At 41.0% G+C, this 21206-nt stretch overlaps 1 protein-coding gene across 1 annotated transcript; it reads right to left on the reverse strand.

Moving 5' to 3' along the window:
- Positions 1 to 874: 874 nt before the first annotated feature.
- Positions 875 to 16370, reverse strand: LOC117237248. The gene is made up of 2 exons (XM_033501015.1): positions 16360 to 16370; positions 875 to 2637 (listed from the first exon to the last, which is right to left on the reverse strand). The coding sequence occupies exon 2, from the start codon at positions 2506 to 2508 to the stop codon at positions 1120 to 1122; it is 1389 nt and encodes a 462-aa protein (XP_033356906.1). The 5' UTR covers positions 2509 to 2637; positions 16360 to 16370; the 3' UTR covers positions 875 to 1119.
- Between the last annotated feature and the right edge of the window lie 4836 nt (positions 16371 to 21206).

Consider the following 21206-nt stretch of genomic DNA (forward strand, 5'->3'; position numbering starts at 1 on the left):
CAAGTCAAACGTGGAAAAATATTTTGCACTTCCTAATTGATCCAATATTTCTGTAATGTTGGGTAGTGGGAAGGCATCGCCAATCGTTTTATCGTTCAATTTTCTATAATCGATGACTAATCTCCAGCACTTATTTCCTTGCGAATCGGGTTTTCGAGCACAATCCATAACGGGGAGTTATATGGAGATATTGATGGTTCCACTACGTCCGTATCTAGTAGTTCTTGGACCTGTCGATTTATTTCTTCTCGATGTATTGGTGGATATCGATACTGTTTAGTATTGATGGGTATATTATCCGTTGTAATTATCCTATGTTCCAGAACTTCGGTTGCTTCCAATGTATCTCCTGGAATATGAAACCTATCTTGATTATTACGAATCAATTTTTTAGCATTTTCCTTTTCTTCTTCGTTCAAATGTTCGAGTCGTAGTAACTCATTTATTTTATCGTATCTACTTTCCTCCGATCTTAGAACTGTATTGCACGCTGTCCTAGGAAGCGGGGGGCGGGGGGATTTTCAAATTCTTTAATTACCATCGTAGGTGTTGTAAATACGTAATCTCTCGAAGTAGTATTTATTACTCTTATGTAACCTTTTCCTTTATGATTCCTCACAACTGCATTACCAAAATAGATTGCCTTGTTCGGCTCGATTCTTGGAATAAATCCCTCTTTTATCTCTGGATTAGCGATATTAACTGAACACGTTATTGAACTTCGCTTCGGTATAATTATTTTTTCTTTACTAGCGAAGGGAATATAAATATTTCCCCATCTGATATGTTTTCCCTCATAATCTAAACGAGCCTTACAACCTGCAAAAAATTCGGATCCTAGGATTCCGTCTTGATCGATTAGCAATGAATCATCGATTACATGAAAATTAACCGGATGGCCCGCAACCTGTATTACCGTCTGCCCTAGGGAGACCAGGCTCGTTGCCGTAATTCCTCGCACTTCGATTGATTCCTTTTCGTCGATGATGGCTGAATCGGGTAAAGCAGGTTTTTTGATAATATTGATTTCCGATCCAGAGTCTAATAATAAACTCGTCTTAGTTTTTAGATTTGGGGAAACTATTCGTGCAGTTGGGGTCGTTGGGGAATCGTTAAATTTTACTGAAATAATTCGGAGAGGTCGCCTTCCGAATCTGAATTCAACTCCTGATGATTTTCCTTCGCCGGTTGCTTGTGCTTCACTCTTTTCCTTTTGCCTTGAGATTCTGGATTCTCTGTCTGTGACCTCGTTTGGCTGTGGGATGACTCCCCCACAATATTTAGTGGTTGTTCGTTCGATCTTATGGTCGGCATTGCGTTCGCTCTGTCTCTCGTTATGGGTGGTGGAGTCGATCTCGCGGGGGTGGCTGTCCTTGTTCTGTTTGTTGCCGTCGGCGCCGGTCGCCTGGTTGCCGCCTGTACTCTTGGGCGATTCGGCGTATCGTTCCTTCGTGGCTCGCCCCATTCTCCCGAAGGACGTGTTTGGTTTCCCGATGGTCTCGAAGCATAGGGTACGATTAATCCGGCATCTACTCGGGCTTTAAATTTGTAACAGTCTTTCACTAAATGCCCGGGTTTTTTACAATAATTACACGTGATATTTTGTCTAGTAGTATTCGAAACATTCTGCGATGAAGGTACCGACCTTCGATCTTGGCGGTTGTTTCTGATATTGTTGTTAGTGTTCGAAGGACGTGCGTTGTCGCGTCTGTAATAGTTCGAGGGTGTCGGTCGTTGGGGTCGCGTTCTATCGGTTATTCGTCTCAATTCGTGTGTTGCTTTGACGGCTTGACGATACGCATCTTCTAAAGTGTGGTACCCTGCTATTTTTTCTCGCACATATACTTCGTTCGGAAGTCCTTTAACGAAAGCTTCTCTCGTTTCCCAATCTATGGTATCTTGGATATCGGGGGATATGATGCCGTAGTCGCCTCTTTCTCCGTCCATTATTGCCAATCTAAGATTTCTAACGCGATCCATATAATCTAATATGTCTTCCCCGGGTCGTTGAAATATCGTTCCTAATTCCCCTTTATATTCGTTAAGAGATTTCTTTGGGCCGAATAGATCCTTTAATTTGTTTCCGAAATCATTTAAACTCATTAATTCCGTGTCTTCGATGGCGAGGAACGCGTGTCCACGAAGCTTATTTACTAACAATTTTACCAATTGAGGTTCTTGATATCTGGGAATCATATTTCGCGCGCGTTCACAAGCTCTTAAAAAATGGAATACCGATGGTCGATATCCGTCAAACACTGGCACCGATTCGATCGCGTCTTTTAGCTTAATTGGTTGGGTATGTCCACCTGTCTGGACTGTTTCCTGTTGCGCTGTCGGCGGCGATCTGGGTGTTTGAGGTTCCTGTTTTGTTTTAAGCTCGAACAATCCGCTTTGTAATTCGGCGAGTTTCGCACTCATATCGCGAAAGTTCGCATCCCATGCTTTAAGTTTTTCCGACAATGTCAAAACCATTTCTTCGTCTAACGATTCTACTACAGTCGCCATTGTTTCTTAAATATATATTTTATTAATCGAGCGTGACAACTTTAATCTACTATGGAGCGTGTCGAATCGTTTAAACCAACTTTAATCCTCCGTGAATCGTATCCCACCGCTGCCACCAAAAATTTTACTCTGTTACGTATTTATTTGTTTAAATCGATCAAATCTTAAGTTTAAATTTTACTGAAATTTTTTTTTTTGTTTGAGTTTGAATTTAATCTGAAAGGAAATAAACTGAATTGATATTATTGTGTATGTAATACTGATTTAGATTTCTAATTAATACGGTAGTTGCTGCGACCAGAAATAGTCTAAGGACTATTTCAAAATATTTTATTTTTATTATTTTTTTTTTTTTGTTTAATGGGTTGCGTTAACTGACGCTTAATGCAACTGGTAAACGAATTCCACTTTTCGGCTAACTTATGCTATGTGCAGGGATACTGGCACGGGAGAGGATTAAAGCTGGTAACAATAAATATTTGTCCGCGTTGAACGGATTTTTATTTGAATGTAGAATTGCTTAGATTGTTACCTTTATATATATTTTATTAGCTGGATATATATATTTTAGCGTTGCTGTATTGGATAGGAATGTGAGATTTTTCGTTGTTTTATATAAATTTATTTTTACCTTTGACTTCTTCTTCTCTTTTAGTTTCGCTGTAGTAGTTTGCCGTTAGAACCGAAAGTCAATTCATTTACTACGATGGATTCTGTTACCACGATTTTCTTGCCTTTTGAGTTTAATAATCGAGGATGAATCTAACGATCCTCTCTGTGTGGGACACGTGTGATTTCGCAAGCCTTGCCCAAAGACGGGTAGTATTTTACCAACAGTGGGAGGAGGAATGCGAAGATCGACGGGTGTTTTTGATAATCGAAAACACCGTTTGCACAAACCAACACAGCCAACGATCCTTTGGTTAAATTTCCGAAGGGAAATTGTTCTGCTATTTCTCTCTTATAATCGCATGCAACGATGGCAAGAATATCGGTTAATAGCAATGCCGGTATAGCTCTTAATTTTCGATTGACCCCGACGATGTATTTAATAGTCCTTTCTGTGCGGGATTTGTGTGATTTCGCAAGCCTTGCCCAAAGACGGGCAATATTTTGCCAACAATGGGAGGAGGAATGCGAAGATCAGTGGATGTTTCAGTAGCTGAAAACACCGTTCGCACAAGCCGACACAGCGGACAACTCCTTTGTTTAAAGTTTAAACAATGATTCTATCTTCAAAACCGTTCACGAAAATAAAACGAGATCGATGATAGGAAGTTCTAATTCGATTCTCGAGGGCAACGAGATTATCAGAGAAGAAGGAAATTTTCAAAATTAATTTTCTTACCTTGAGGAGTAGGTGCTGTCTGGCGCCATTACCTCAGCTGCTCCGGTGGTCGTCGAAGTTTTTGTTGGGTTTATTACTTGAACTCGAATATAGTTTACTATCAACTTTTACTTTATTTATCTATTTCGATACAGACTGAACAATTTACTAACTGGATTAATACCGCAATTACAATGCGCGTTTTTGTCTAAGCGATGAAATGAGGACTTCAAAGATAAAATCTTTCTTTTACTTAGTCGCGGTTCTCTTTTCTTGACCGAAAAACTAAAGACCCCGAAACGCAAAATACTATACAAAATTTCTAAACGCAATGATGAGCGCAATAACGAACGTAGTAACAATGAACACAAAATATAATGAGCACAAGAATAATGAACGGTAATAACAATGATCACTATATAATAATGAATAATAATAATGAACGCAAGAATAATGAACGTAATACGAATGATCCGTAATAACAATGAACACAAAATATAATGAGCGTAATAAGAATGTTCACCAGAATAATAATGAGCGCTGCTCTATGTTGCTTCGCTTATTTATAATGCCATCCCCCACGGGGTGGTGGTCCACTGGGGGTACGCTTCCGTGGGAATCGGGATGTTGCAGTTTGGGTTTCTTGGAATCGTACGTGACAAAATGTAAATTCCGTATTTCGACTTAGTTTTTATCGGTCCTGTGCTTCTGCTGAGCTAGCGTCTAGGAGGCTTGAAGCATTCCATGCTGATCTAGTCTTTTCCGCGAGAAACTTCTATGTTTTGTACCGTGGGAATTACCCGTGTTTCTTCGGCGCGTGCAAGGGCCGGCGGCTGCAGCATCATTATCACCTCGATGTTTGCTCGGGCAACACGCGCAATTCCGCTGCTCTCCCACAACAAGGACCTCCTTCTTCGAGTTATTTTTCGTAAGTTTGGATATTCGCATATTATGGTTGTTTTTGCGATTTTAATGTTTTTTCCTTTTTTGTTGTTTCCCTATGCTTCGGTGATCGTCGTTCGGACAATGTTTGCGGAGGCATTTCCATCAGAGGTTCCTTATTATTATTATTATTTTTTATATGTATTTTGTTTTATGTACGATATATATATATATGTCGGAGCGGACATTAGAATTAGGGTTAGGGGCGTGAAACGAATCTTCGTTTGGGTTACACGTTATCGTTATGCAATAGAGAAGACATTGGCTAGTGCAATTACGATTACCATAGAATCGGACAAGTAACCGTGGTGATTAGATACTCGAGATACTAATGACAATGATCCTAGGTTCAATAACGAATCCGCGGTCGACGGGATGATAGATGAACGTACTCACAAAATCTAAGTCGGACGCGTAATATTCACTGATCGTAAAGAATTACTCCTTTCATCAATGAGATCGCGAGAAAGAATGCCTTTCCCGTCCCGATGATGCCACAGAGGAAAACTATAACGGGGTGTGTCTAAGGATACGAGATTTTCGGATTCGTCGAGAAAAGCCTTCGTTCAGAAAGTAAGGGAAATTGGCGTTGCTGCTAATTGGTCAATCTCCATATCGGTGGTTAGAAAAAGATGCTAGCCGCCCTCGAGGGACAGTTGCTAGTGGGAGACGCCGCTCGTTGGAAAATATGTCTCCCCTATCTTCCCGTAGTTGGGACAAAGACTGTTTGTCTGTTTGAAGGACTTTAGTTGACTAAATCTTAAGATTTATAACGGGCCCCGAGCTAGCTGAACATGTACTGCGGAGACGCATCGACATCACGCAATCATCTTACTCGAAGAATAGGGTCTGCGTGTGGCGAGCCACGGGACAGAAACCGTTGGAATGTTTACTGTCGCGTGTCGCCACAAATATTTCTTTTAAGGAGAGCTTTAGAATTACTCCATACCTTTGTTAGACAAAGCGTTCATCCCGTGACCGCGGCTACGTTCGGCGATTGACTGTCGCCTCGAGCCCAAGCTCATTATCACAACTCTCGAACAATTACAATCGGATTGAATAACTACAATTATTCAATTACAGCTATAGTAGACTCTAGGTTACAATGTTGCGGGATTATCCAAAATTCCAAAGGCTCCGGTGTTCTTTCATCTCCGACACGGCCTTCCTGACTATCACACGTCCTCGTGTGTAACTAAAATATCGTGTTTTCTTACATTAGATTCGATGCAACTGACATTATTTACGATTTAACTAAATGTCCAAGTAAGTCAAGGGTCCAGTGCAATAACAAAGTTTCGTTCGGAGGTTTGACAACAGAAAAATAAAAGAGAATAAGAATTTGTAATGTTATAATTCGTATTCAAAGTGTTAAGTGCATTCTGTGAGTCGCCAGACAGTCGTAATGACACAACAGATCATTTTCGATTTCTTACGCTGATGAATCTCAGTTTGTTGGATCATATTGCCACGTTGGGTGCATTACACCCAGAAAGCACAGAAACCCACTCAACGGGTTACAACAGAAAGCACATAAACCCACTCAATAGGTTACAACCAAAAGCACATAAACCCACTCAATGGGTTACAACAAAAAGCACATAAACCCATTCAACGGGTTACAACAAAAAGAACGTAAACCCACTCAACGGGTTACAACAAAAAGCACATAAAACCACTCGGTGTATTACTATGACCACAACGCAGTGTTAATGATCCTCTGAGGTCAGTGTACTTGCGTCGTTATTATCACCGCCGTTGTCATCACCACAGACGTCTAACTCAGCAGGGACGCAACCTTCTAGCATTTTTCTCAGTCTGTCATGTCTGTCCTTATATGACTGTTTGCCGTCTAAGGTTTTTAAAGTATGTCTATCTCCTTCCAAAATCTCTGCTATCTCGAATGGACACCTGAATTTCGGATCTAACTTCGTCTGGTTTCTTTCCTCGTTTTTGCATAATACAAAATCACCAAGGTTAAACCTAACCACCTTAGCTTTAGTTTTGTCAACTCCACCTTTATCGTATCTAGCACTAATTTCTATATCCTCTATTGCCCGCTGTCTTACATCAGGGATATCTATTTCTCTTTCTTCGATATTATCGGGTATCAATGAGTCGTAAGGTCTTTGCTGTTCCACCAATTAATAGTCCCAACGGGCTCGATTTAGTCACGCGGTTGGTGGTGCAATTCGGAGCCAGCTGTATTTTGCCAATCGCGTCTAGCCACGATCGCCCGGTCGTTTCTATGATTGTGAACATAATTTTGAACGTACCCATAATACGCTCAACCTGTCCGTTGGCCCTACTCGCACCGGTCGAGATTAAGTGGAGTTTTAGTGTTCACCTTGCCAGAAATCTTGGAATCCTTTACCCGTTAGGACACCTCTCTTGATCTGCTATTATCCGGCAAGGACTGCCGAATAAAAATATAGTACTTAAGTGCTTTAACGGTACTAAGGAAATCTACTTTACGAGTATGATGCAGATATGCGAATTTAGTGAAGACGTCGACCAAAACAATGACATACTCTTTGGAACCACTTTTACCGCTTAGTTTGCCCGTTATGTCCACGTGAACTGTATGTCAAGGTATGCTGGTCTTAGGTATAGGATGTAATTCAGCTTGTATTTTACCTGAACTGGCCTTCGAAACTTGACAAGCGTGACAGTTCTCTATGAATTGGCGAACATACTCCGCCATTCCTTCGAACCAGTAACACTCGCACAGTTTCTCAAGCGTTTTATCCCAACCTAAGTGCATAATTGACTGTTGCACATGGTTAATAACAGATCATCTAAAACCTCTGGGGACAATGGACAAGCAGAGAGTTCTGCTTTTTCTCTGTATTTTACGATGAAGGGTACCGGGCCGTAATTCATACGTATTCGCGACGTCTTCCGCGAGCTCTTCGTTCTGTAATTTATTGACGATCCCAGAAATTTGGGAGTCGCGACGTTGTTCCACTAATAGCTAGTCTTCGGAGATTTCGGTCAGATTGATTTCCTTCCCTATGACTCCGTTGATCGTAAGGTGATCCAAGTCTACGGGATTTCGCGAGACAAAATTTACGTGGGCCATTCGTTTACCCTCCCAGTACAGAATGTCAAAAGTAAAAGTTTGTAAGTAAGCCAACCACCTGTAAACCCTGTCATTTAAATTTACCTTACTACTGGATGCCTTCAAAGGATTACAATCGGAGACGACAAGAAATTCTCGTTCGTGGAAATAATGACAGAAATACTTGACGGCGTTCACAACTGCTAACGTTTCTAGTTCGTAAGAATGATACCTAGATTCCGCAGGGCTACTTCTTATACTGTAATATTCTATTACTCTATTTTTACCTTCAATCTTGTGCATTAAAATAACCTCATATCCATCCGAACTAGCGTCGATACGAAGTTCTATCGGGTAGTTCGGGTCAAGTACCATTAACACCGGCGCGTCGGTCAGGGCGGAAATTATCTTTCGCCTTATTTTTTCATGCCTATCTGTTCAAGTCATGTTTTTATTATCGGAAGTAAGCGCATACAAGGGTTTCATTACCCGTGAAGATTTAGGGACGAATTTTCGGAAATAAAGGGCTAAACCTATGAACTGCCTGAGCTGTGTGACGGTCGTTGACGCAGGTAAAGAACTCAAGGCGTGCATTTTACCCGGATTGGGACGAACTTCTCCGTCGTAAATTACATATTCCAAATAGAGTACCGATGCCTTTAGAAGAGAACATTTTGAAAAGTTAAAGGAGAATCCGGCTTTTACAAGGGTATCTAGTACGGTGTGCAATACTTTTAGAGCTTGATCTATCGAGTCGGCAATAATTAGGGCATTATCCAAATAGACGACAACGTACGAATGGCACGTTGGCTGTTACACGTGTTTTCAAAGGAATCTCAAGAATGATCTCTCGTTTCGTTTGTTCGCAACATCGAAATCAGCAGCCGCTGCTGAATACAATGAAGGAAAGTGTAGTACAGATCACTCTGACCAAATGATTTCTTATGTCACCACAATTAAAAAGGGTCAAATGCTACGGAAGACTTGGCACGCGACTACTCCTGAGGATTTCCGTAGTAAACGCTTTGATGGTTTATAAAATTGTAGCAAGGAAGAACATAAATATTAGAATATTTAGACAAGTATGAGCTGCACAATTATTAGGGTTGTCCGAAAGTATAAGAATCCCCATTTTCGACAGGGTCAGCATAGTATCGCCGTCCCGAAAATGACTTCCGGAAGAAACATTAAACGCGCACGCACTTATGTTATGCAAATAAAGGACATCGAATGGGTCGAACAAAGGCACAAAAGAATTCGAAGAAAACAACAACTTATTATCCAAATTGTTCATCGAGGGTAATCAATGCTGTATACTTCCTAGAATTAGGATGAATAGGGATTTGGAGAAACCCACCGGCCATGTCCAGAATAATAAAATATCTCGTTTTTGCAATCTCGCGACTTGATCCGCAATGAGGGGTAAAGGATACCGATCCGCGACCGTATATTTATTTAGTTCTCGAAAATCTACCTATCATCTATCTGAACCATTGTTCGTCTTCACGAGTAACACAGGGCTCGCGAACGGTGAATTACTAGGCTTTATGATTTTTGGCTGTAATTAAGTCGCTTGTTCTATTACGTACTATTCTGCGCTCGCGAAGTCTATTAGGACTCCTTGTACGGCGATGTTAGGATCAATTAATTGTACTTCTAACTGGCCTGTATTTTTTTGTACGAGTACTTAGGGAACCCGTAACGGATGAATCTCTGAATTTTCGAAAAGAAAGATTAATCGACTTTTATCACTACCACGTACCTCATTGTCAACTTCATTCACATCGATCTCGTTTTCAGCAGTTTTATTACAAGCATTAATTATTTTTGTTTTACACATAGCGAGGCTATTTTGTGTAATATTACGTCAAAATCTTGGCTTAAAATTTAACGAGCATTCGCGATATCGTATTGTTAACTAACTATCAGCGAGAACATGAAACGTTTATTTCTAATCGCCGACACCTGCAACGGACAAGATTTTGGCGATACGTTTAGTACCAATATTTCTTATTCCTCGCATTACTACTATATCAATCGTTCTTTTGCCAGAAATTCTCAAGACTACGGATTCTTTGATTAGCGAACACTCGGCTCCGAAATCGGGGTAAAATGGAAACGACTCACCCGGATGGCTTGATCTACCAGTTGGCGCCTCCACTACGTAGAAGTCGATTCGACACTCGGTATTGAAATTATATTCAGGGCACTGCTTTGTAAAGGATTTTGCCCCATAATCAGATTGGTAGCTGCGCACCATGCAGCGGAGTCGAAAAATTGTTAGGTTCCACACTCGATTTTTTGCACTAGCGACGGAATTAACTCGCGCACGATGGTCGTAAGCTCTTGCACTGTTATAACCGGCACTGATCCCACTTCTGATGTCGGGTATACATTAGAATTAGGATTAGGGGCGTGAAACGAATCTTCGTTTGGGTTACACGTTGTCGTTATGCAATAGAGAAGACATGGACTAGTGCAAATACAATTATTATAGAACCGGACAAGTAACCGTGGTAGTTAGGCACTCGAGAAACTAATGACAATGATCCCAGGTTCAATAACGAATCCGCGGTCGACGGGATGATAGATGAACGCACTCACAAAATCTAATTCGGATGCGTAATATTCACTGGTTGTAAAGGGTTACTCCTTTCATCAGTGAGATCGCGAGCGAGAATGCCTTTCCCGTCCCGATTATGCCACAGAGGAAAACTATAATGGGGTATGTCTAAGGACACGAGATCATCGGATTCGTCGAGAAAGCCTTCGTTCAGAAAGTAAGGGAAATTGGCGTTGCTGCTAATTGGTCAATCTCCATATCGGTGGTTAGAAAAGGATGCTAGCCGCCCTCGAGGGAAAGTTGCTAGTGGGAGACGCCGCTCGTTGAAAAATATGTCTCCCCTATCTTCCCGTAGTTGGGACAAAGACTGTTTGTCTGTTTGAAGGACTTTAGTTAACTAAACCTTAAGATTTATAACGGGCCCTCGGGCTAGCCGAACATGTACTGCGGAGACGCATCGACATCTGGCAATCATCTTACTCGAAGAATAGGGTCTGCGTGTGGAGAGCCACGGGACAGAAACCGTTGGAATGTTTACTGTCGCGTGTCGCCACGAATATTTCTTTTAAGGAGAGCTATAGAATTACTCCATACCTTTGTTAGACAAAGCGTTCATCCCGTGACCGCGGCTACGTTCGGCGACTGACTGTCGCCTCGAGCCAGAGCTCACTATCACCAATCTCGAACAATTACAATGGGATTGAATAACTACAATTGTTCAATTACAGACTCCGGTGTTCTTTCATCTCCGACATATATTTCTGACAATGTAACCTTTATTTCTTTAATAATACAATATTGTATGTTTTATGTATTCGTTAGACTATTAGTTTTTGATTTCATATGTACCTATATTTCATAAATTGATAATATTGTATTTGTTGCATAGTATTGGAAGTACTGTCTCTATTATTTACTAGATTATTACATGTTTGGCATATATGTTTATACTTATATGTAACTCTCCAAGTTGTTGCGGCGTTGATTGAAAAAATATATTTATATATGTCGGATCATCACTGGAAATGGGGTTGTGGGCGTCAAATCAATCTTCTCGAGGATTAGCCATTGATACGGTACACACAGGCGTAGTTTATTACAATGATAGAATTATTACAGTCTTAACAATTGATCACGGCGGTTCGGCACTCGCGACACTAGTGACGATGCTCTCGGGCTCAATAACGAATCCGCGGCCAACGGGATGACAACAGAACGTACTCACAAAGTCTAAGTCTGAGAATAATCACTGATCGCGAAGGCGTCACTCTTTGATCGATGAGATCGCGAGCGAGAATGCCTTTCCCCTCCCGATGATGCCACGCAGGAAAACTATAACGGGGTGTGTCTAAGGATACGAGATCATCGGATTCGTCGAGAAAAGCCTTCGTTCAGAAAGTAAGGGAAATTGACGTTGCTGCTAATTGGTCAATCTCCATATCGGTGGTTAGAAAAGGATGCTAGCCGCCCTCGAGGGAAAGTTGCTAGTGGGAGACGCCGCTCGTTGAAAAATATGTCTCCCCTATCTTCCCGTAGTTGGGACAAAGACTGTTTGTCTGTTTGAAGGACTTTAGTTAACTAAACCTTAAGATTTATAACGGGCCCTCGGGCTAGCCGAACATGTACTGCGGAGACGCATCGACATCTGGCAATCATCTTACTCGAAGAATAGGGTCTGCGTGTGGCGAGCCACGGGACAGAAACCGTTGGAATGTTTACTGTCGCGTGTCGCCACGAATATTTCTTTTAAGGAGAGCTATAGAATTACTCCATACCTTTGTTAGGCAAAGCGTTCATCCCGTGACCGCGGCTACGTTCGGCGATTGACTGTCGCCTCGAGCCCAAGCTCATTATCACAATTCTCGAATAATTACAATCGGGTTGATTAACTACAATTGTTCAATTACAGCTATAGTAGACTCTAGGTTACAATGTTGCGGGATTATCCAAAATTCCAAAGGCTCCGGTGTTCTTTCATCTCCGACATATATACATGTATTCCTGGCGTTTCAATTATTTCCCCTTTTTGTAGTTATTCTTATTTCCTGGTTTATTTGTTTGGTTCGTGACTCGTTCAATCAATTAGCTGGTTCCATTTATTTTATTTTATACTGGTTGGATATATATTATATTGAACCATAGGTTTTCAAATTGCAAGTCGGTTATTGGTAGGTTTATTTAGAGTTGTGTGTATATGTATTTTGTTTATTGGTTGGATCTATTAGTCGCCCTCGTTTTGTTAATCCTTCCTTTAGTTTCGTAGTGCTGTCTGTTAGTTTCTGCATTCAAATCACTATTCGCGCGATTTATATAGAGTGGTTTTCTTGTTCTTGTTACGGCGCGTGCGGAGCGCGGGACGTGACACCGTCATTTCCTTCCCGTTGAAGATATTTCGACGTTGAAGCGCTCATTTCACTCCATTTTATACGTCAAATCTAATGCGCTCCCGCTTCACCGTAGCAACAAGCCCGACAGCTCGCAAATCGCGATGATTTCGACGATTTTGACGAAAAGTAGCCGTCATTTCCTTAACCTTGGAGTTATTTCGACGTTCAAGCGCTCACTATTCTCCATTTTACACACCAAATATAATGCACTTCCGTTTCAGCGTAGAAACAAGCCTCGCATCTCGCAAATCCGATTGAGTTCGTTGAATTTGACGAAAACTAGCCGTCATTTCCTTCCCGTTGTAGATATTCCGACGTTTAAGCACTCATTTCACTCCATTTTACGCACCAAATATAAAAGGATGTACGACATATACGACAGTTTCAGCGTTGAAACAAGCCCAACAGCTCGCGAATTTCGATGATTTCGTCGATTTTGACGAGAACTAGCCGTCATTTCCTCTCCGTTGGAGATATTTCGACATTTAAGCGCCCACTATTATCCATTTTACACACCAAATGTAAGGCACGCCCGTTTCAGCGTCGAAACATCACAACAGCTCGCAAATAGCGATATATTCGTCGATTTTCACGACGACTAGCCGTCATTTCCTTCCCGTTGGTGATATTTCGGCGTTTAAGAGCTCACTATTCTCCATTTTACACGCCAAGTGTAATATGCGACAGTTTCAGCGTTGAAACAAGACCAAGAGATCGCAAATGGTGATGAGTTCGACGATTTTGACGAAAAGTAGCCGTCATTTCCTTAACCTTGGAGTTACTTCGACGTTCAAGCGCTCACTATTCTCCTTTTTACACACCAAATATAATGCACGCCCGTTTCAGCGTCGAAACAATCCCAAGAGCTGGCAAATCTCGATGATTTCGTCGATTTTGACGAAAAATAGAGTTCATTTCCTTCCCGTTGGAGATATTTCAACGTTTAAGCGCTCATTTCACTCCATATTACACGCCAAATGTAATACACGACCGTTTCAGCGTAGAAACAAGCACAACAGCTCGCAAATCGCGGTGAGTTCGACGATTTTGACGAAAAGTAGCCGTCACTTCCTTAAGCTTGGAGTTATTTCGACGTTCAAGCGCTCACTATCCTCCATTTTACACACCAAATATAATACTCTTCCGTTTCAGCGTAGAAACAAGCCCAACAACTCGCGAATTTCGATGATTTCCTCGATTTTGACGAAAGCTAGCCGTCATTTCCTTCCCGTTGGAGATATTTCGACGTTTGAGCGCTCATTTCACTCCATTTTGCAAGCCAGATGTAATGCACGACAGTTTCGGCGTGGAAACAAGCCCCGCATCTTGCAAATCGCGTTGAGTTCGTTGAATTTGACGAAAACTAGCCATCATTTCCTTTCCGTTCGAGATATTTCGAAGTTTAAGCGCCCGCTATTCTCCATTTTACACAACAAATGTAATGCACGCCCGTTTCAGCGTCGGAACAATCCCAGCAGCTGGCAAATCTCGATGATTTCGTCGATTTTGACGAAAAATAGAGTTCATTTCCTTCCCGTCGGAGATATTTCGACGATTAAGCGCTCATTTCACTCCATTTTACACGCCAAATGTAATACACGACCGCTTCAGCGTAGAAACAAGCCCAACAGCTCGCAAATCTCGATGATTTCGTCGGTTTTGACGAAAACTAGCCGTCCTTTCCTTCCCGTTGTAGATATTTCGACGTTTAAGCGCTCATTTCTCTCCATTTTACACGCCAAATGTAATGCGCTCCCGTTTCACCGTAGAAAGAAGCCCGACAGCTCTCAAATCGCGATGATTTCGACGATTTTGACGAAAAGTAGACGTCATTTACTTCGCGTTGGAGATATGTCGACGTTTAAACGTTCATTTCACTCCATTCTACACGCCAAATGTAACGCACGCCCGTTTCAGCGCTGAAACAAGCTCAACAGCTCGCAAATAGCGATGATTTCCTCGATTTTGACGAAAACTAGCTGTCATTTCTTTCCCGTTGGAGATATTTCGGCGTTTAAGAGCTCACTATTCTCCATTTTACACGCCAAGTGTAATATGCGACAGTTTCAGCGTTGAAACAAAACCAAGAGATCGCAAATGGTGATGATTTCCTCGATTTTGACGAAAAATAGCATTCAGTTCCTTCCCGTTGGAGATATTTCAACGTTTAAGCGCTCATTTCACTCCATTTAACACGCCAAATGTAATGTACGCCTGCTTCAGCGTTGAAATAAGCCCAACAGCTCGCAAATAGCGAGGATTTCGTCGATTTTGACAAAAAGAAGCCGTCATTTCCCTTCCGTTGGAGATATTTCGACGTTTAAGCGCTCATTTCACTCCATTTTACACGCCAAATGTAATACACGACCGTTCCAGCGTAGAAACAAGCCCAACAGCTCGCAAATCGCGATGATTTCCTCGATTTTGACGAAAACTAGCCGTCATTTATTTCCCGTTGGTGATATTTCGACGTTTAAGAGCTCACTATTCTCCATTTTACGCGCCAAGTGTAATGCACTCCCGCTTCAGCATTGAAACAAGCCTAACAGCTCGTAAATCTCGATGATTTCGTCGATTTTGACGGAAAATAGCTGTTATTTCCTTCTCGTTGGAGATATTTCGACGTTTAAGCGCACACTATTCTCCATTTTACGCGCCAAGTGTAATGCACGCCCGTTTCAGCGTCGAAACAAGCCCGACAGCTCGCAAATCGCGATGATTTCCTCGATTTTGACGAAAACTGGCCGTCATTTCCTTCCCGTTGGAGATATTTCGACGTTGAAGCGCTCATTTCACTCCATTTTACACGTCAAATCTAATGCGCTCCCGTTTCACCGTAGAAACAAGCCCGACAGCTCGCAAATCGCGATGAGTTCGACGATTTTGACGAAAAGTAGCCGTCATTTCCTTAACCTTGGAGTTACTTCGACGTTCAAGCGCTCACTATTCTCCTTTTTACACACCAAATATAATGCACGCCCGTTTCAGCGTCGAAACAATCCCAGCAGCTGGCAAATCTCGATGATTTCGTCGATTTTGACGAAAAATACAGTTCATTTCCTTCCCGTTGTAGATATTTCGACGTTTAAGCGCTCATTTCACTCCATTTTACACGCCAAATGTAATACACGACCGTTTCAGCGTAGAAACAAGCTCAACAGCTCGCAAATAGCGATGATTTCCTCGATTTTGACGAAAACTAGCCGTCATTTATTTCCCGTTGGTGATATTTCGACGTTTAAGAGCTCACTATTCTCCATTTTACGCGCCAAGTGTAATGCACTCCCGCTTCAGCATTGAAACAAGCCTAACAGCTCGTAAATCTCGATGATTTCGTCGATTTTGACGGAAAATAGCTGTTATTTCCTTCTCGTTGGAGATATTTCGACGTTTAAGCGCACACTATTCTCCATTTTACGCGCCAAGTGTAATGCACGCCCGTTTCAGCGTCGAAACAAGCCCGACAGCTCGCAAATCGCGATGATTTCCTCGATTTTGACGAAAACTGGCCGTCATTTCCTTCCCGTTGGAGATATTTCGACGTTGAAGCGCTCATTTCACTCCACTTTACACGCCAAATGTAATGTCACGTCCCGCGCTAAGCACGTGCCATAACGAAGGACGGAAACCGCAATATTCAAATAAGGGGAGTGACAATTCGAATATTCAAGACGAACGTACGATACAACGAAAATGGAAATTGTTTAATAAAAGATTAATTAAATGTGGTCATATGTAGGGAATTAGTATACGAGGGCAAATAAGAGATAATAAAGTTAAAATAGGTATTCTAACGAAATAGTAAATATAAAGAGTACAACATAACCTATACTTTCATAATTCGACTAAGGATAAAATATGAAGAACCAGTTAACCAAAAGTGACTCGCATATTAATTAATAAATTACGACATAATACTATATTCAATCAGGATAACCTACAATTCGACAATTTAATCAAGTCTCGTAACAACATCATGAATAATTCAAAGGAAAGGAAAAAGGAATGGGACGATAGGAACACACACAGTTTGTTTATAACAAACAGGAAATATCAAGCAATTTAATATACAGCAAATATGGACATACAAAACGACAATGAGCAAAATATATCTTATATACAACTAGATATAAAATATATAAAACACCTAGGCATATTAACACACTTCAATAAACCAGGCACTATTGTCAAAACCACACGCGAAACGTCAAGATTGAAGTAAAAGGGATTCCACGAACAATACACTTGAACAAGTTAAAACTAACACATAATCGAAACAGACCACCAGAACGATTTCATGAGGCAGCGTAGTACGGTGGTATATGGAACAACACTGCTTGTCGAAAACTGCAGATAGTAGTAACCTAAAAGGAAAAAGGAAAATTACTATACGTGATCTAACTTTTACTTAAATATAAAATGTGTTATTCAATAAAATAATTACAAAACAGTGGAAGTGGAAAGTACCTCGTGAACAACTGCTCATCGTAAAAGGAAGTGTATGTGCGAAGACAGGTTATGTGTCCATATCCGTAGAACATAATGTATGACAGCCAGCTGAAACAAATGTAGGAATTAACTTCAATTGTTTCAATACAAAACATAATACCACTAAATGTTTATAACAATATTGTGCCTAAACCAAAGGAAGTGTGACAGTGCTTATCGAATCATGCAGATAGTACAAACCTAAAAGAAAAAGGAAAATTATTATCTGTGTGTTCTAACCATCATTTAAATACACAACATGTTAATTCAATAAAATAATTAAAAGCAGTAAAAGTTAAAAGCACCTAGTGCACAATTAATCATCGTAGAAGGAAGTGTACATGCAGGAATTCCGCTGAAACAAGTTGTGGACCCACTCCATAGAACATAGTATGCGATTGTCAGCAGAACCGAATGAATAAACTAACCTCAATTGCCTTAATATATATGGAAGAAAATAATACTATTAAAAATTTACAATTATATTTCAATTAAACTAAATGAAGCACGATAACAATCAATAATTGATGCCCGACAACAGACTTACAGTTGACCAATGGAAAATAAAACCGCAAAAATCAAGAAAATTAATGACATTATAACGAAATAACTCAGCGTTGACACAGCGGTCTTTAATAAGAAGAAATAAAATCAATTAATAAGTGTAGGAAGAGTCAAGAAATAACTAAGTGAATGACAACGATAATTCACTACTCACATCGAAGAAGTTTATACAAGTGTCAACGCAGGTATGAGAAACCAACTACCAAATTGGAGTAAATGTGTACGAAGAATCGAAGTTGATACTACTGGAATGATCAAGAAGACGTGAGAAAATTGGAAAGTCAAAAATTAGTGACATTATAACAAACGATTCAACACCGACGAAATGGTCTTAGCAAACAAGAAAAGGTATTTTATAAGTTAGAGAGGTTTGTATGCAACCAATCATCGTAGAAGGAAGTGTGCATGCAGGAACTCCACGAGAATTGGCTACAGATCTAACTTTGCAAAACATAATATACGACGGTATGAAGATATCGAAAGTAATAAATACCAAGGTAACCAATCATAACCTTAAAAAAGGGGAAGAATGTTGTAAACCATCTTGGGATAGAAATTGATAATAATAAGAAGCTCGTTACTCACATCGGAAGATATACATTAAAGTCGACGCAGTTACAAGAAGCCTACTACCAAAGTTAAGTGAATACTTATGGAATACTGAACCAGATACTACGGAAACAGTCAAGACAACAATAAGAAACTGGAAAACCAAGAAAATATTCTGACATTATAACAAAACAATTCGATGTTAGCGAAGCGGTCTTAGCAAACAAGATAGTGGACGGACTATTTTACTATACAGATATTTACAAATTATAGTGTTTTATATATATTTGTCGGGTTTACATTAGAATTAGGGTTAGGGGCGTGAAACGAACCTTCGTTTGGGTTACACGTTGTCGTTATGCAATAGAGAAGATATTGACTAGTGCAAATACGATTATTATAGAACCGGACAAGTAACCGTGGTAGTTAGGTACTCGAGAAACTAATGACAATGATCCTAGGTTCAATAACGAATGCGCGGTCGACGGGATGATAAATGAACGTACTCACAAAATTTAAGTCGGATGCGTAATGTTCCCTGGTCGTAAGGGGTTACTCTTTTTCATCGATGAGATCGCGAGCGGGAATGCCTTTCCCGTCCCGATGATGCCACGGAGGAAGACTATAATGGGGTGTGTCTAAGGACACGAGATCATCGGATTCGTCGAGAAAGCCTTCGTTCAGAAAGTAAGGGAAATTGGCGTTGCTGCTAATTGGTCAATCTTCATATCGGTGGTTAGAAAAAGATGCTGGCCGCCCTCGAGGGAAAGTTGCTAGTGTGAGACGCCGCTCGTTGAAAAATAGGTCTCCACTATTTTCCCGTAGTTGGGACAAAGACTGTTTGTCTATTTGAAGGACTTTAGTTGACTAAATCTTAAGATTTATAACGGGCCCTCCAGCTAGCTGAACATGTACTGCGGAGACGCATCGACATCTGGCAATCATCTTACTTGAAGAATAGGGTCTGCGTGTAGCGAGCTACGGGACAGAGACCGTTGGAATGTTTACTGTCGAGTGTTACAACTATTTCCTTTTTAAGGAGAGTTATAGAATTATTCCATGCCTTTGCTAGACAAAGTGTTCATCCCGTGACCGCGGCTACGTTCGGCGACTGGCTGTCGCCTCGAGCCCAAGCTCATTATCACAGCTCTCGAACAATTACATTCGGATTGAATAACTACAATTGTTTAATTACAGCTATAGTAGACTCTAGGTTACAATGTTGCGGGATTAACCAAAATTCCAAAGACTCCGGTGTTCTTTCATCTCCGACACGGCCATCCTGACTATCACACGTCCTCGTGTGTAACTAATATGTCGTGTTTTCTTACATTAGATTCGATATAACTGACATTATTTACGATTTAACTAAATGTCCAAGTAAGTCAAGGGTCCAGTGCAATAACAAAATTTCGTTCGGAGGCTTGACAACACAAAACTAAAAGAGAACAAGAATTTGTAGCGTTATAATTTGTATTCAAAGTGCTAGTTGCGTTCTGTGAGTCGGCAGACCGTAATGACACGACAGATCATGTTCGATTTCGTACACTGATGAATCTCAGTTGGTTGGATCATATTGCTACGTTGGGTGTATCACTGTGGGTATATTGCAGATGCATGAATCATCACAGTGGATATATTGCAGACACGCAAAACGTCACTGTGGGTATATTACAGATGTATGAGACATCACAGTGGATATATTGCAGATACGCGAAACGTCACTGTGGGTATATTAGAGATACATGAAACATCACAGTGGATATATTGCAGATACGCAAACGTCACTGTGGGTATATTACAGATGTATGAGACATCACAGTGGATATATTGCAGACACGCAAAACGTCACTGTGGGTATATTACAGATACATGAAACATCCCTGTGGATATATTGCAGATACACAAACGTCACTGTGGGTATATTACAGATGTATGAGACGTCACAGTGGATATATTGCAGATACGCAAACGTCACTGTGGGTATATACTACGACCACAACGCGGTGTTAGTGATCCTCTGAGGTCGGAGTACTTGCATCGTTATTATCACCGTCGTCGTCATCACCGCAGACGTCCAACTCAGCAGGGACGCAGCTTTCCGGCATCTTTCTCAGTCTGTCATGTCTGTCCTTATATGATTGTTTTCCGTCTAGAGTTTTTAAGGTATATCTATCTCCTTCCAAAATCTCTGCTATCTCGAACGGACCCCTGAATTTCGGATCTAACTTCGTCTGGTTCCTTTCCTCGTTTTTGCGTAACACGAAATCACCAAGGTTAAACCTGACTACTTTAGCTTTGTTTTCGTCGAACCTATCCTTATCGTATTTGGCGCTTGCTTCTATATTCTTTATCGCCTGCTGTCTTACATGGGAGATATTTACTTCTCTTTCTTCGATATTGTCGAGTAGGGATAAGCCGTAGGGTCTTGCTGTTTTACCGATTAGTAGTTCCAATGGGCTTGACTTAGTCACGCGGTTGGCAGTGCAATTTAAAGCCAGTTGTATTTCTCCGATCGCGTCTTGCCAGGACCGAACGGTGGTTTCCATTGTTGTGAACATGTTTTTTAGCGTACCCATAATACGCTCTAACTGTCCGTTGGACCTACTAGCACAGGTTGCTATTAAATGGAGTTTAATGCGTTTATCTTGACAAAAGTCTTGAAAGTCTTTGCCCGTAAAACATCTTCCCTGATCCGCTATTATCCGGCAGGGACTGCCGAATAAAAATATAGTACTTAAGTGCTTTAACGGTACTAAGGAAATCTATTTTACGAGTATGATGCAGATATGCGAATTTAGTGAAGACGTCCACCAA

Source organism: Bombus vosnesenskii, unplaced genomic scaffold (genome assembly GCF_011952255.1).
Source record: "Bombus vosnesenskii isolate JDL3184/JDL3185 unplaced genomic scaffold, Bvos_JDL3184-5_v1.1 scf7180000013364, whole genome shotgun sequence".
Lineage (NCBI taxonomy): Eukaryota > Metazoa > Arthropoda > Insecta > Hymenoptera > Apidae > Bombus > Bombus vosnesenskii.

Coding starts and splice junctions, on each gene's coding strand:
- LOC117237248 (XM_033501015.1), bottom strand. CDS start 2,508: ATGGCGACTGTAGTAGAATCGTTAGACGAAGAAATGGTTTTGACATTG.